Source organism: Scyliorhinus canicula, chromosome 27 (assembly GCF_902713615.1).
Source record: "Scyliorhinus canicula chromosome 27, sScyCan1.1, whole genome shotgun sequence".
Lineage (NCBI taxonomy): Eukaryota > Metazoa > Chordata > Chondrichthyes > Carcharhiniformes > Scyliorhinidae > Scyliorhinus > Scyliorhinus canicula.
Window position 1 is genome coordinate 24,112,428 of NC_052172.1, and position 17,844 is coordinate 24,130,271.

The 17,844-nt window shown below is 51.2% G+C and overlaps 1 protein-coding gene across 1 annotated transcript in view; it reads left to right on the forward strand.

Annotated features, from left to right (window-relative positions):
• Nucleotides 1-17,844, forward strand: part of LOC119957724 (latent-transforming growth factor beta-binding protein 1-like) — a 182,732-nt gene that overhangs the window by 68,406 nt on the left and 96,482 nt on the right. Inside the window, exons 5-6 of the mRNA XM_038785804.1 lie at nucleotides 7,084-7,299; nucleotides 14,914-15,155. Of these exons, the coding sequence (XP_038641732.1) occupies nucleotides 7,084-7,299; nucleotides 14,914-15,155 (458 nt within the window). The remainder of the gene's footprint in view (nucleotides 1-7,083; nucleotides 7,300-14,913; nucleotides 15,156-17,844) is intronic.

Below are 17,844 nucleotides of genomic sequence, written 5' to 3' on the forward strand. Positions count from 1 at the left end.
GGGGGGGGGGGGGGGGGGGGGACTGACCGGCGTGGTGCCAATCCTGCGGGCACCCGAGAATCGGCGGCGGAGAATGAGGAAGCTGGCGATGGGGTGGCGGGGCACGATTCCCGCGTCCCCCCCCCGGGGATTCTCCGACCCGGCGCCTGGTCGGAGAATCCTGGTGAATGAGTTTCCAGTTTAGATTCACTGTCCTTAAATTTGGGTCAAACCCCAGGAGCTGGATTGAGATTTGTCTGAACTAAATACAAGAGATTTTGATGCCGATTTTCCAGCCATGTTGCCCTGGTTTGAATCCCGTGATGTCGGGAGAATAGCGGGAGAGGCAGGAAACAGGGGGCTGGGTTCTCCTAAAATTGGGGCGATGTCCCAACGCCAGCGTAAAAATGCTGGCGTTGGACTCCTGAATTTCCTCAAAAAAGTAACAGTCGATTCACTCTCCGTCAGGGGGGGTAGCAGGGACCCGGAGTGATTCACGCAGCTTTATCCTCCAGTGGCCGCACTGAGCGCCATGGCGGGCTCGGACTGCGGAGGCAGCCTCCAGGGGCCGCACTGAACGCCATGGTGGGCTCGGACTGCGGAGGCAGCCTCCAGGGGCCGCACTGAGCACCATGGCGGGCTCGGACTGCGGAGGCAGCCTCCAGCGGCCGCACTGAACGCCATGGCGGGCTCGGACCGCGGAGGCAGCCTCCAGGGGCCGCACTGAACGCTATGGTGGGCTCGGACCGCGGAGGCAGCCTCCAGGGGCCGCACTGAGCACCATGGCGGGCTCGGACCGCGGAGGCAGCCTCCAGCGGCCGCACAGAACGCCATGGCGGGCTCGGACCGCGGAGGCAGCCTCCAGCGGCCGCACTGAACGCCATGGCTGGCTCGGACCGCGGAGGCAGCCTCCAGGGGCCGCACTGAGCACCATGGTGGGCTCGGACTGCGGAGGCAGCCTCCAGCGGCCGCACTGAGCACCATGGCGGGCTCGGACCATGGAGGCAGCCTCCAGCGGCCGCACTGAACGCCATGGCTGGCTCGGACCGCGGAGGCAGCCTCCAGGGGCCGCACTGAGCACCATGGTGGGCTCGGACTGCGGAGGCAGCCTCCAGCGGCCGCACTGAACGCCATGGCTGGCTCGGACTGCGGAGGCAGCCTCCAGGGGCCGCACTGAACGCCATGGCTGGCTCGGACTGCGGAGGCAGCCTCCAGGGGCCGCACTGAGCGCCATGGCTGGCTCGGACTGCGGAGGCAGCCTCCAGCGGCCGCACTGAGCACCATGGCGGGCTCGGACTGCGGAGGCAGCCTCCAGCGGCCGCACTGAGCACCATGGTGGGCTCGGACTGCGGAGGCAGCCTCCAGGGGCCGCACTGAGCACCATGGCGGGCTCGGACTGCGGAGGCAGCCTCCAGCGGCCGCACTAAGCACCATGGCGGGCTCGGACTGCGGAGGCAGCCTCCAGCAGTCGCACTGAGCACCATGGCGGGCTCGGACTGCGGAGGCAGCCTCCAGGGGCCGCACTGAGCACCATGGCGGGCTCGGACTGCGGAGGCAGCCTCCAGCAGCCGCACTGAGCACCATGGCGGGCTCGGCATGCGGAGGCAGCCTCCAGGGGCCGCACTGAGCACCATGGCGGGCTTGGACTGCGGAGGCAGCCTCCAGGGGCCGCACTGAGCACCATGGTGGGCTCGGACTGCGGAGGCAGCCTCCAGGGGCCGCACCGAACGCCATGGTGGGCTCGGACTGCGGAGGCAGCCTCCAGCGGCCGCACTGAGCACCATGGTGGGCTCGGACTGCGGAGGCAGCCTCCAGGGGCCGCACTGAGCACCATGGCGGGCTCGGACTGCGGAGGCAGCCTCCAGGGGCCGCACTGAGCACCATGGCGGGCTCGGACTGCGGAGGCAGCCTCCAGGGGCCGCACTGAACGCCATGGCGGGCTCGGACTGCGGAGGCAGCCTCCAGCGGCCGCACTGAGCACCATGGCGGGCTCGGACTGCGGAGGCAGCCTCCAGGGGCCGCACTGAGCGCCATGACGGGCTTGGACTGCGGAGGCAGCCTCCAGCGGCCGCACTGAGCACCATGGCGGGCTCGGACCGCGGAGGCAGCCTCCAGGGGCCACTCTGAACGCCATGGCGGGCTTGGACCACGGAGGCAGCCTCCAGAGGCCACTCTGAACGCCATGGCGGGCTTGGACCGTGGAGGCAGCACCGTAATGTAGGCCCCCCCAATCGGCCACGTGGCCTTGCATCAGACCGGCCCGATCTGTCCCCAGGCCGCCCATAAGGCCCCATCCTCCCCCGCCCACGACCAAGGCGGCTGCGGACTGGAGCATGGTTCCTGTACGGCAATAGGTGGTTAGAACCATGCTGTCGGGAACTCGGCTGCTCAGGAGCGGAGGATCGCTGGGCGGGTCTCTGGCCATGGAGTATTTCGCGAATGCGCGGATTTTCGTGGGTCCGCAGGATCGCCGGGCTCAATTTCATCGTGAAATTTAATTCTCAGCCCCTGCGCCAAATGCGATTTTCTGTGGAGAATCCTACCCACGGTGTGCGCTGGGCGGTGCTCAGTCTCTGACCTCCTGGCCGCTGCCTTCCGTGGGCGCGTGAACCAGATTAGCATAATTAAATACTCATTTAAATATGCAGGAACGTTTGAATCCGGCAACGAGTTCCAGGCACCCAGTACCCTCTGTGTAAAAAACTTACCTCGTACATCTCCTCTAAACCTAGAGGTCAGCCGAGTGTATCAAAGATCCTTTGTCCTTTTGTGAACATTTTCTTTATCTCCCAACCCACCCTTTCCCCTCTGTGTAGTGTGTGTGTGTGTGTGTGTGTGGAGAGTGGGGGTAATTAGGATGGGGGGCTGGCAGATGGGTATTAGTCATTAACATTTGTGTTAACGCTATCACGCTGGCGTCTGCGATATTTTGGGCTCAGCCAAGATCGTCAGCTATTTAAAATAAAATCTAATTTCCCCAATGTTGTGACTCCTGGTCAAGTGGGGCTGGAATTGAGGGCGGACTGGCCCTGGGGGTCATGAGAGTGGGTTGTTTTGTGTGTGATTGACTGAAATATTATCATCTTCCGATTACCCTGTTTTCTATCAGCCTGCACTTGCTATATATTAAATATATATCTGTCGATGTGTATTATAGAATTTAAAATCATAGTGTGACTGTTCTCATAATGTCTGCAGCATCTGTTAAATGTCAGTCAGCAAACTGACTCTCTCTCCTCCATTCAAACTGCCGGAATTCTATCCACTCCCCCTGGGCCTGGGTCTGTGCATTGCGTGATGTTCTGAAACTTTCATTTCCTCACAGAGAGCTGGCTTCAAATCTAGTTCAGATAGTAAGGAGAACAAGAGAACAAAACTGTTTTTTGATGGAAGTATTTCCTGAGTGTATAAAATTGTGATAAAATTTGCTCTGTGATCACCTACCCCTGACTCTCTGAGTGGTTAGTTTCAGCTGGGTCTGGATAGGAGTGAGGGTCCCGGACATTGGAGCAGGGACTGGGAGAGCGGTAATCACACAGAGGCTTTTACACAAACCAAGGGGGCGATTCTCCGACCACGTTGAGCCCGGTGTAAATCCCGCCATGTTGGTGAAATTCCGGGATATGGCTGAAATGGGCTTTGGGCTGGACGTCAAATATTTTCCAATACTCCTGGCCCGCCCGATTTAGCACAAATCCTCGTTTAAAAATGCAGGATCTGTTTTAAGCCGGATTATCCCGGCTCCTCCAATTCTCCCACCCATCGATGCACCATGAAACCGGTGACCAGCAGCGGGATTCTCAGTCAGCGGGATCCTCCGCTTCGCTGGGAGTGGACTCACACCCAGGGATTTCCCGATGCCATAGAGTGCCCACATTGGGAAACCCCATTGACTGCCTGCCAGCACAGAGGATCCCGCTGCTGGTGGGGGTGCAACGCGCCGGAAAAAGGATCTGGCGGGACGGAGAATCCCACCCCAGGTATGATGACCACGTCGGGCGGCTCAGAGACCATTGTAACCATGTTGGGTGGCTCAGAGACCATTGTAACCACGTCGGGCGGCTCAGAGACCACTGTAACCATGTTGGGCGGCTCAGAGGCCATTGTAACCATGTTGGGCAGCTCAGAGGCCATTGTAACCATGTTGGGTGGCTCAGAGGCCATTGTAACCATGTTGGGTGGCTCAGAGACCATTGTAACCATGTTGGGCAGCTCAGAGGCCATTGTAACCATGTTGGGTGGCTCAGAGACCATTGTAACCATGTTGGGCGGCTCAGAGGCCACTGTAACCATGTTGGGCAGCTCAGAGACCATTGTAACCATGTTGGGCGGCTCAGAGGCCATTGTAACCACGTTGGGCAGCTCAGAGGCCATTGTAACCATGTTGGGTGGCTCAGAGGCCATTGTAACCATGTTGGGTGGCTCAGAGGCCATTGTAACCATGTTGGGCGGCTCAGAGGCCACTGTAACCATGTTGGGCGGCTCAGAGGCCACTGTAACCATGTTGGGCGGCTCAGAGGCCATTGTAACCATGTTGGGCGGTCAGAGGCCATTGTAACCATGTTGGGTGGCTCAGGCCATTGTAACCATGTTGGGCGTCTCAGAGGCCAAGGTAACCATGTTGGGCGGTCAGAGGCCATTGTAACCATGTTGGGCGGCTCAGAGGCCATTGTAACTATGTTGGGCGGCTCAGAGGCCACTGTAACTATGTTGGGCGACTCAGGCCATTGTAACCATGTTGGGCGGCTCAGAGACCATTGTAACCATGTTGGGCGACTCAGGCCATTGTAACCATGTTGGGTGGCTCAGAGACCATTGTAACCATGTTGGGTGGCTCAGAGACCATTGTAACCATGTTGGGTGGCTCAGGCCAAGGTAACCATGTTGGGTGGCTCAGGCCATTGTAACCATGTTGGGTGGCTCAGAGGCCATTGTAACCATGTTGGGTGGCTCAGAGACCATTGTAACCATGTTGGGTGGCTCAGGCCAAGGTAACCATGTTGGGCAGCTCAGAGACCATTGTAACCATGTTGGGCGGCTCAGAGACCATTGTAACCATGTTGGGCGGCTCAGAGGCCACTGTAACTATGTTGGGCGGCTCAGGCCATTGTAACCATGTTGGGCGGTCAGAGGCCATTGTAACCATGTTGGGCGGCTCAGAGACCATTGTAACCATGTTGGGCGGCTCAGGCCACTGTAACCATGTTGGGCGGCTCAGGCCATTGTAACCATGTTGGGCGGCTCAGAGACCATTGTAACCATGTTGGGCGGTCAGAGGCCATTGTAACCATGTTGGGTAGCTCAGAGGCCATTGTAACCATGTTGGGCGGCTCAGAGACCATTGTAACCATGTTGGGCAGCTCAGGCCAAGGTAACCATGTTGGGCGGCTCAGACCACTGTAACCATGTTGGGCGGCTCAGAGACCATTGTAACCATGTTGGGTGGCTCAGGCCAAGGTAACCATGTTGGGCAGCTCAGAGGCCATTGTAACCATGTTGGGCGGCTCAGGCCAAGGTAACCATGTTGGGCGGTCAGAGGCCATTGTAACCATGTTGGGTGGCTCAGAGGCCATTGTAACTATGTTGGGCGGCTCAGGCCATTGTAACCATGTTGGGCGGTCAGAGGCCATTGTAACCATGTTGGGCGGCTCAGAGGCCACTGTAACCATGTTGGGTGGCTCAGAGGTCATTGTAACCATGTTGGGCGGCTCAGGCCATTGTAACCATGTTGGGCAGCTCAGAGGCCATTGTAACCATGTTGGGCAGCTCAGAGACCATTGTAACCGCTTGGTGGTTGGGGACATGGCAGTGCAATGCCACGTTGGGACTGTCAGGTGAATTCTCCGTTGGCGGGATGCTCCATTCTGCCGGCAGTGCACCCTCGCCCACGGTTTCCCGGCAGCGTGGAATGGCCGCAATTGGAAATCCCATTGGTTGGAGGTGGGAAGGGAGCATTCTGCTGCCGGGGTGGGGGGGATCGCACCACTGAGGAACACTGGACTTTGACAGTGGAGAATTCACTCTCTAGGGTTGAGAGAGTTGGGAGATTTTATCAAACTGCTCAGTATATAAAATGGAACAGATGGGGTGGATAGAGGGAAATGTTTTCCACTGGTTGTGGAGTCTGGGGCACAATGTACAGAAAGTACAATGAGAACTTTCAGCAATCAAGTTAGGAAATTTTTCCATGGGGCGGCGCAGCGGTTAGCACTGCTGCCTCATGGTGCCGTGGACCCAGGTTCGATCCCGGCTCTGGGTTACTGTCCGTGTGGAATTTGCACATTCTCCCCGTGTCTGCGTGGGTCTCACCCCCACAACCCAAAGATGTGCAGGGTAGGTGAATTGGCCACGCTAAACTGCCCCTTAAAAAAAGGAAATGTTTGCATATATGAAGGACATTATACGTTTACAACTCTCTTCCAGAGTTGATGCTGAGTCAATCGCTAACTGAACATAGAACATAGAACATAGAACAGTACAGCACAGAACAGGCCCTTCGGCCCTCAATGTTGTGCCGAGCCATGACCACCCTACTCAAACCCACATATCCACCCTATACCCGTAACCCAACCCCCCCCTTAACCTTACATTTATTAGGACACTACGGGCAATTTAGCATGGCCAATCCACCTAACCCGCACATCTTTGGACTGTGGGAGGAAACCGGAGCACCCGGAGGAAACCCACGCACACAGGGGGAGGACGTGCAGACTCCACACAGACAGTGACCCAGCCGGGAATCGAACCTGGGACCCTGGAGCTGTGAAGCATTTATGCTAACCACCATGCTACCCTGCTGCCCCTGAGATTGATATATTTTTGTTCATCAAAGTTATTAAGGGTTATGGGGCAAAGTCAAGTACATGGGGTTAGGTCACATGTCAACCGTGATCTTACTGAATAGTGGAAGAAACTTGAGGGGCCTGTTTCTGTGTGCAGCATTCCTGAGTCACGGTTCCTTGGCTGGAGTTTCTGTGGAGACTGTATCCCACAAATAGTGAGCTGCTTCCGGAGACGAGGGGAATATAATCTTCAGTGTGATTTAATTGTTCCTGTTGTAGTTAACTTGCTCCTAATGCTCAGCTCTGGCTTCTTTCTTTCCAGTTCTCTGTTTGCTTCGGTGCCAGAATGGAGGGGTGTGCGTACGAAAGGACCGATGCCTCTGTCCTTCCGGCTTCACCGGGAAATTCTGCCAGATTTCCACTTCGTCAGCCAGCAGCCAGCTCACCATCAGCTCACCAACAGGAGAGCCAGATCACCAGGCTAGGGTGGAAACTGTGTACACTCTCCCCCTCTCCAACCAACAGCTTCCAAACCAAAGTAAGAGGAGTTCCACACAACATAAATTGTTCCATTTTGTGGTGGCAAGGAATAGCAATTCTTTATCGTTATTTGTTAGAATCGAAACTTCAGCATAAACTTAGGCTGGAAGTAATGTTGGTGATGTCAAGATGCAAATGGCCGTTTTAATTGTTTATATTTGAACCCAATGCCCACAGATTTCTTCCCCCGGATCTCTCCCACTTCTTGGGCAACTTGCAGCTTCCTACCCTGAAGAGGGTCAATGCAGCAAACAGGCACCATGCCAAGTGATTGAATATACCGGGTTCACACTGACTTCCTAAGGACTGAAAATAGTTCACTGAAACTTCAGGATCTCTCCATGGGTCAGAGTCATCGATTCCAAAGCTGATTCTCCCCGATACACTCATGTGGTTTTGCAATAGTTACAAGCAGTTTCAGAACTGAACCATCTGTGGGTTGTACAGCAGTTCACAACCCTGTTATTTTAAAATTCATTTATAGGTTATTAAGATCGACCTAATCTGCTGGAATTAAAGGTTAATTTCCTGGTCACTCCTGCAAACAATCAGGAAAAAAATTACAGAAACTTTCGAACAAAATGTGTTTACTTCTCTTTGTTTGCTTCGTATAACAATATCAGAGCTACAAATGGGAATTTGTGGGATTTGAGACTGGGAAGTCTAATGGAATTTGGCAATGGGAGTTCGTGTAGATGGGATTTTGGAGGTCATGTGATGAAATATCTGGCCAGAGTTGGGAACAATTGTTATTAAACCCATTCGCTGTCCATGCTGATAAAGGAGTTTCTCCCAGAGCATAAACATGCCGCTTTTATCCAGATATCAAATTGGATATTTCCAGCATTTCCATAGAATAGAATCCATAGAATCGCTACAGTGCAGAAGAAGGCCATTCGGCCCATCGGGTCTGAAAGAGTACCCTACCCAGGCTCACTCCCTACCCTTTCCCTGTAACCGATCCTAACCTTTAGACACTAAGGGGCCATTTATCATGGCCAATCCACCTAACCTGCAGATCTTTGGGCTGTGGGGGGAAACCGGAGCACCCGGAGGAAACCCACGTACACACGGGGAGAAAGTGCAGACTGCACAGACCGGAAGGCCAGAACTGAACCTGGGTCCCTGACATTGTGAGGCAGCAGTGCTAACCACTGTGCCACCCTGCTGTGAGGTCCCGTTTCTGTTTTTTTTTCATTTTCTATTTGTTACAGAGAAACTGTTGAAAGACTGTAATCTACAATAGCACTAGTGTGCATTTGGAAAAGGTTTGGCTCGATTCGGTAGTCAGGTCAGATTTATAGCTTGACTAATTTAATTGAATTCTTTGTCTAAATTATTGACAAAGAAAATGGAACAAAAGATTAATGTGAATTCAATATATCTGGATTTTCAGATGACATTTGGTAAATGCCACACTGTAGTTGTGTTGCAGAGATTTAGGTCTGTGCTATTATAAGGATTCAGTAACACAGCGGCTGAAGGCTGGCATAAAAACTGGGAAGTAAGTTAATGGATCCTGAATTATAACTTTGGAGATCTTGTTCTCTTATAATGACTTGGGCATGGCCACTGAGAGATAGATATCAATGTTTGGTGATATCTAATTAAAGAGGCATGGTTGCCTTGAGCAGGAGGGAGACGGTGTAGTTGGGTAATAGAAGGGAGAGGGTAAGGACAGGTTACAGATGTGCAACACATATATTCAGTAAGGAAAGAGAAAACTGTAACATTCCCAGAATATGGAGCACCTGAAATGGCAACTGAAATAGAGACAGTCACAGCCTCCGAGAGGGAATTGCAAAAAGGAAAAGTGTTAAACAGTGAAATTAAAGTTAGGAAACAGGAGGAAGTTAGAGAGCGAAATAGGTACAAACACAGCGACCAACTGAACCCCCCAATAATGAAGCTGCAATTCTATGATCTTATGATTTTATAATTATTATATGTTATTGATTATTTCCCAGATTCCTTACCCATTCTGTGTTATATTAGCTAATCTAAACCAGGCTCAGCAGTTTATGGTCCCTGGTTGGTGAGGAGAAATATTAGCCAGGTTTCCACTCCTGGTGGAGAGAGTATGTGGCTGAGGACATTGTGATGCTTCCACAGTTGCATTGCCTGCTAACACTGACTTCCTGAGCTCTCACATCAAGGATGAGCATCTGAGTGAGGCCTCCCAGTTGGACTCTCTTAGAACGATACCCAGTAAGAGACGTCATGTTCAAGAAGGCTGGGCCATTCCTTCACTATTGGTGCAGAAGAAAATCAAATTAAACTTGTTTTATTTAGATGGAAGAGGCAGTTTTAAGATTCATTCTGTTCCGCACAGTGGTGCAGTGGTTAGCACTGCTGCCTCATGGCGCCGAGGACCCGGGTTTGATTCCGGCCCCGGGTCACTGTCCGTGTGGAGTTTGCAGATCCCCCCCCCCCCCGTGTCTCCGTGGGTCTCACCCCCCACAAACCAAAAATGTGCAGGCTAGGTGGATTGACCACGCTAAATTGCCACTTAATTGGGAAAAAAAAATAAGATTCAGTCTGTTCACAGTTTCTTTAATAGGCCTCTGGAAAGTTTTGAATTTGGGAACGTTCTGAATTGGGATGAAGAGGCAAGACTAGAATGCTCTGTTGTCAGTGAAGATTTAGGGTGCGATAAAACGGAAACGGTTCATGTGTCATTTGTGGAGGTTTTTTGCTGGGAGTTTCCATGGTAAGTTCCCCATCGCTAGTCAATGACACTTAGTCACCTTTTTGGGCCCTGGGGAGCTCCTCGCCAGTTTAGCCCACACTTCACTGGGGAGCTGAGCTCCAAGATCGGGCCGACATTTTGAAAGGGTCCTCCACACCACCCAGCCATGGGCAATGTCACCCCCCAAACACATGGACACTACCTCACCCCCTCCACCCAAGTGAGGAGACCCACCCCACCATGGGATCCCTGTACCCTGCCCTCTTCAGGCCCCTCCCAAGCTCCCTTACATCACCCCTCCCCCGCCCTCTGTTGCCCCCACTTAGCAGTCCTGCACTCTCCCACCATTCAAACAACCCTCTGCCCCCTTTCACATGCATGCCCCCCCCCCTCAGGCCCTTACCCAGGGTGGTGCTTGGCAGTGCCACCCTGGCACCTTGGCAGTGTCAGGGTCACAGTGCCAAGGTGCCTGTGTTCCAGGGGGATGGGCGGGGGCCATCCTGCCCTATCGCCGAGCACCCAGGGGCCTCAAGTGGCCCAGGAGAGCCCTACGGGCATCGTTCCGCCAGGTCCACGTTTGTGTGGAGCATTTCTGACTGGCGTCTGGCTGAAGCCTCCTTGGGGAGGCCGGTAGATCGTGGGTAAAACATACGTTAGCACGTGCGTCCTGGTCCCGCCCATTGTCGGTGTGATTCTGGCCGCACCACCGTGCTGGACGTGGGTGGATCCTGCGAGGTGTCGTGGATTGGGTTTGGATTTGTTTTATTGTCTTGTGTACCGAGATACAGTGAAAAGTACTCATCAAACGTTCTGCAGACACCTCACTGCGGAAAGCCCCCTCCAAGAGGGAGGCCTCACTGCTCCTGGGCAGGCACAGTGCACCCTGGATAAATCCTGTCGGCAGTGTCAGAACTGAGGGGGTTGGGGGCGTGTTGTGGACAACAATTGGCTGAAGGGAGGGACTTGCACTTCATGACCACATAGGGGTTCAATTATTTTAAATTTGTCTAAACAAAGGGATATATCATATGTATTTTGTAGAAAGCTTATTGATGTAGCGAACACTCATTGTAGAAAGTGGGACTCAAAGAAAGGGACTTAACTGGTTTAAACAGCCAGTTACTGTGGCAAATCCCAGGGAGAGATTGCCCGGCACTAATGAGGCTCCTAAAGTCCAGCAAGGGCAGCTTGCTTCCGGGCACAATAACATTAAACAAGAACCATTTAATAAACTTATTTATCACCACTTTAATGTTTTTAATATTAGGCCAGTCAGAACGTTAATCTTGTTCGAGAGTAATTAATTGTCACTGACACAAGGCCACAATGTGAGCCATTGTTTGAGATTCACAGCTGATGTGACTGGGGAATTATGGTTCGGTTGTACATATTTGAAACTGCTTTGCAAGTAGCTAGACACAAGAGGTTGTTAGAAACAGATTGAAATGGTTTCATGTACCTCTAGAAACACTAACAGGCATCATAAATAATTGGTGATTATATTTCTTTGTGGCCTCGCACTCCCTATATCTCTCTAACCTTTTCCAGCTTTGCAAAGTCCTACCCCCAGACCTTAGCATTCCTCTGACTTCTGCCTCTTGTGCATACACCTCACTTTGTTCACCCCGGCCTTCAGATGTAGCCTCGAGCTCCGAAATTCACCTTTGTAAACCTCGCACCTCCTATTCCTATTTCTCCTTAGACACCACTCCTGATCAACAGTTGGTCACAATTCCTCAGCATCTCCTTCTTGGATTCAGTCTTGGATTTTCCCTGATTATGTTTCTATCAAATGCCTTGTGCGTTGTTCTGTGATCCAATCTCTGTAATGATTTACACAGACCACCCAGTTATTTAACTGGAACGAGGATTTATTAACAGACACGTAGAAAGATAACACAAGAACTGTGATACAGACAAAGGCTACTAGCCAAATTCGGTGGAATTATTCTAAATGCGAATATCCACTCATACTACAGTACTACCAATTGGCGGGTGTGTTCAGTCGTGTGATGGATGTCTGATGCCACCTGCTGATCGGAGGTCATACTGATCGCTATGCCCACTGATATATACAACTATATACATTTATGTGTACACACATATCACCACATCCCCCTTCCTTTGGAGGTATTAATATTTACTAATGTGACTGGTCTTTAAACAGGCTGATATGGACAATAACTTCAAACATATACAGTACACAGTTTATCATAAGTTCAGTCTGAGACAGGTTTGCAATGTTATTTGGTTGACCTCCTGAGTGATGGCTGAATCGGTGATCATGTGCCACCTTCATTTGTTGTTGATGTTCCTGCTCGTTCCCCGTTTACTGCTGCGAATGCTTCTTTGATCGCTGGCTCTGTCGGGTGGTTTATGTCCTCTTAAAGTTTGGGATTGCAAACCAGCTCTTCTGCTGGACTCAGCACGAAAGGCAGTTGCACCCTCAGTAGCGCTTTTCCTTCACATGAACCATCCTCATTAAGAAGCAGAAACGAAGTGGACCTGCCTCTTGCAAAAGCTTTGCTAGTTTTGACTATCTATTGCCGTTGGCATCCTCGAGTCTGACAGTATCACCTGGATGCAATGGCTGGAACTTCCTTGTGAATCTACCTCTTTCTGCTTCCTCTTTTGAAAAAGCAATTTCTGCTCCAGCAGTCGAACTCCAGGGGGAGCCGCCATGGAAGGCAGGGTCATCCGTAGCTGTCTGTTCATGAGCAGTTGTCCTGCCGACAGTTCATTGACAAGTGGCGCTGAGTGAGGGCTTAGAAGCACCAAATAGATCTCTTCCTGGTTATCAATGGCCCTCTTTTCCACCTTCCCGTTCGACTGGGGATATAGGGGTCTCGAGGTGAGGTGCCCAAAATCATGGTGACGGGCAAATTCAGTCCATTCATGACTTTTGAAGCACGGCCCATTGTCCAAAATGACAATGCTTGGTATACCATGCCGGGCAAAGATCGCTTTGGCATGTTTGCCATATTGAGTTTGTCAATTGTGCAACCTCCGGACAGTTCGGTGAGCAGTCTACAAGGTTGTCTCTCCCATTGAGGTGGAACAGGTCCATGCCCACCTTCTGCCACAGATTTTCAATTATTTCACCCACATGCATCGGCTCTCCGCATTGCTCGCGGTGGAATTGCTGGCACGTGTCACAGTTGTCAGCCATGCCTGCAATGTCTTGGGTGATGCCTAGTTAATAGATTGTATTCCTGGCCCTACGTTGGCAGCCCGTACACATAATCATGGAATTTTTCTCAATGCCTAGGTGCCCTTCATGGAGTTTCTTGAGCATGACTGGCCTCGAGGAATGTGGGATCACAATGCTGTGCTGTCGCAGAAGGACATTCGCATCACTCAATTCTGACCGCACATTGTAGTAACCTGAGTAGCCGAGAGGCCATCCCTCTCCGAGACATTCGATTACCTTTTGTAGCACTTCATCCTTGGCTGTTTCTGCCTTTATTAGGCATGACTTCTCATCAGAGACTGGAAGTGACGCAGTGACGAGATTGACATGATGTTGCACATCCTCATCAACCGGGCTTCCTGTTTGATGGCCGTGGCTCAGGAAAGGGTGTCGGTGACTGCAGGGTACTAGCCTGGTGTTTAGATGAGGTCAAAGTCGTAATGCTGGAGCTTCACCATTAGGCACTGGATTCTCGGTGACATTTGCCACAAATTCTGTTGCACAATGGAAACCAGTGGCCTGTGGTTAGTCTCCACCAGAAACGCCGGCAGTCCGTTCACATAATCATGGAATTTTTCTCAACCTGTGCCTAACCCAAGGCATTCTCTTTCTGTGCCTACCTGCGCTCTGTTTTGGATGTGGCTCTGGACGTGTATGCCACCAACAGAGCTGTCATCTGCACCCTGCTGCAGTAACACCGCTCCAAGGTCAATCTGGGACGCATCAGTCGAAACTTTCATCTTTATAGCCGGGTCAAAAATGCGAGGACTGGCACTGTCGTCAGCGAGATGCGCAATGCTTGCCACTCCTGCTCGTGTTTGGGAGGCCAGTGAAACGCTATCTCCGTTTTTATCTAATCTTGTCGTTGGGAAGTCTTGGTGACCAGGTTGGGAATAAACTTGCCAACAAAGTTGATCATCCCTAATATCCGTAAGATGCCATTTTTGTCTGTGGGTAGTGGCATCATCAGAATGGCCTTAATCTATTCATCATCCAGCAGCACATCTTGTGCTGAGAGCCTGTCCTCTGAAAAGGTGATGGTGTTTTACTGAGCTTGAGACCATTATTCTTTACCTGTTGTAGGACTCTGAGAAAGTTTTCATTGTGCTCTTGATGAGTGGATCCCTCACAGGGTAGAGGGAGAGAAACTGTACAAATTATAACTTTATAAGTTTTTGTTCAATTTGATAATTCTCACAATTATTAACATAAAAGAGTATAATCAGCCTGACCTTTTTTCACAGATAAATCCCACTCTTCACAATCTCCCTCAATCTTTTCCTTCCTCCACATAAACAGTACAAATAGCTTTTAAGTGACCTTCCTGATAAAGTTTCACACATCATTCTCCTTTCATTTCCCTCACTTTCCTGATTACAGCAAAGCCTCCTGATTTTCAACTAGTACCTTCTCACATTTCAACCCTTGAAAACTGAACATTGTGAGAGTAATTGTGCCAGAAATTGGCCATTCACTCCTCCTGCCCCCCCCCCCCCCCCCCGTCCAGCCCCCCCCCCCCCCCCCCCCCCCCCACCCACTCTCCCCAGCCCCCGGCAACAACGGACCACTCTGCCATTGGGTGTGATCTGTAGCACTAATCCTTATTGTATTTGTAGCTCTGCTATTCCATTGGATGATAATCTCTAGCTCCAATTCCCCATTGGACAGTAATCTGTCGCTCCAGAACCTCATTGGACATTGATCTCTAACTGCAAACACTCTGATGATTCCAGCAGGTCGGCTGATTCCCTCAATTGTTAATCTCCGTGTCCATCATCCTCCTGAAGTCTCCATCAATGTACATCAGGTTACCCAGGTGGATGGTAAAACACGCACCAATTCTGCTCAGCTAGACGCCCACCAACCAACCGCCCAGAGGGCACTGCAACAACAACTGGGACCTCTCACAGCCTCTCCCCGATTGGATGCAGAATCTGTGTTTGGGTATTGCTTCACAGAAATCACAAATGGCCAGGTAGGAAATCACTTTACCAGCGGTACCCGGTGTGATGTCACTGGAACATGGTGTGGTGTCACTAGAACATGGTGTGATGTCATTCGAACGCAGTGTGATGTCACTCGAATGCGGTGTGATGTCACTGGTATGTGGTGTGATGTCGCCGATACACGGTGTGATGTCACCGGTGCACAGTGTGATGTCACCGATACATGGTGTGATGTCACCGATATGTGGTGTGATGTCACCGATATGTGGTGTGATGTCACCGGTACATGGTATGATGTCACCGGTACGTGGTATGATGGCACCGGTACGCGGTGTGATGTCACCGGTACGCGGTGTGATGTCACTGGTATGTGGTGTGATGTCACTGGTATGCGGTGTGATGTCACCAGTATGTAGTGTGATGTCACCGGTACACGGTATGATGTCACCGGTGCACAGTGTGATGTCACCGGTATGTGGTGTGATGTCACCGGTACTGGTGTGATGTCACCGGTATACGGTGTGATGTCAGCATGGACCAATTTACTGTGTGTCAAGAGCTTTGGGTGAAAATGATAAACTGTCCTTTGAATGCAATCTAAGCTGATCCCACAATAGAGTATTGAGAGGTCACTTCTGGGCCTTTTGGCTAGGTTCAACCCCGAGATCAAACCCGAGATAGGTGTTCCTGTTCCTGTCAGTTTAGATCTGTTATGTCTCTTTTGCAGACACCATGAATTGGATTCACAGAATCACAGAATAATAAAGTGCAGAAGCGGCCATTTGGCCCATCAAGTCTGCACCAACACATGAAAGACACCTGAGCTGTCTACCTAATCCCATTTGCCAGCACTTGGCCCAGAGCTCTGAATGTTGTGACATGCCAAGTACTCATCCAGGTACTTTTTAAAGGATGTGTGGCAACCCGCCTCTACCACCCTCCCAGGCAGTGTGTTCCAGACCGTCACCACCCTCCCAGGCAGGGCGTTCCAGACCGTCACCACCCTCCCAGGCAGGGCGTTCCAGACCGTCACCACCCTCCCAGGCAGTGCCTTCCAGACCGTCACCACCCTCTGGGTAAAAAACATTTTCCTCAAATCCCCCCAGACCTCCTGCCCCTCACCTTGAACTCATGTCCCCTCGTGACTGACCCTTCAATTTGAATTTGAATTGGTTTTTGAAGCAAGCAAGGATATGGATGACGACCTAACCTTGTCCAATCTGCCAATAGGCTTTGTAACTCTGAGAAAGGAATAAAAGATTTCTTAAAGTGCTACATTGTCAAATGTGCCGTTCTTTGTATTGAAAGAAGAGAAGGGAGATCTATCTCCCTGTGGCCTGCTCAACATTCCTCCCTCAATCAACATCCCGTGTGACAGATAATCTGGCCATTAATCTGATTACTGTTTGTGGGGTTTTGCTGTGTGCAAAATACAATAACAATCTCTTAGTTCAATCTAATTAATTAGCAGTGAAGCACTTTGAGATATTTCCAAGAGGCACAAGTAGACTTTCAGTTTTACTCCTCAGGCTTGACAAAGCACACAATGGGCACCGGGCAAGGACTATCTTGGTGGAGAGCACTGATGTCACAGATCTTGGTCCAAACAAGAGCTTTTCAGAAAGATTGGCATTTATATAGATTCCTTCATAAGCACCAGAAACCCAAAGTGCTTTGCAGCCAGTCATTGTTGGCTATCCCTCGATTTGAAGATGGTGTCTACTCTGGGCTCTGAGTTTCTGCCATGGATTTTAATGTGAGTGAATAAGCTGATTCTAGATCCACACATCCATGGGCACCTGGGGCAGGATGTACCACAAGGTAGATTATTTTTATTCATTGATGGGTGTCGCTGGCGAGGTCAGCATTTATTGTCCATCCCTAATTGCCCTTGTAAATGTGGCGGTGGGCTGTCGCCAATCTAGCTCGCCATTAGGAACTTGGGAATCGGAGCTTGATGCAACTCGATGGACAAATTGTTGCTTCTTTGAACGATTGGTGTCAAGCTCCTCCCAGTCATTAATGTCAATCCTGACCCACTTCGGACTGCCTTTGAAGTGTTTTTAGTGTCCTACCCTGGAATGTTGGCCTCATAAGAGTTGAGAAAATAATGCAGTGCAGTCATTGATCTAATATAGCAAACACTACCACAAGGAAGCAACCACACATAGATACACAGATACGTAGAACATACAGTACTGAAGGAGGCTATTCAGCCCATCGAATCTGCACCAACCCATTTAAGCCCTCACTTCCACCCTATCCCCATAACCCAGTAACCCCTCCTAACCTTTTTCGACACTAAGGGGCAATTGTTCATGGCCAATCCACCTAATCTGCACATCTTTGGACTGTGGACAAAGGTCTGGTTTTCTCCAAATGGGCAGGTGCCCCTCAACCCATCAATGCCTTAATAGCCCCTCATGGGCCTGAATTGATGGCTGATTGGGAAGGCCACTCATAGGGAATCCTGCACCATACTTCATCGGAGTGGGAGGTGGAAAGAAAATGGGGTTCTCCCCCCCCCCCCCCCCCCAACCTGATTATATGCCCCGCCTCCCCTCTGTCAAAGTTGTTTTGGGAAAGGACATGAAATACCTACAGATACGGGTGGTACGGTAGCACTGTGGCTTCACAGCGTCAGGGTCCCAGGTTCGATTCCCTGCTGGGTCACTGTGCGGAATCTGCACGTTCTCCCTGTGTCTGCGTGGGTTTCCT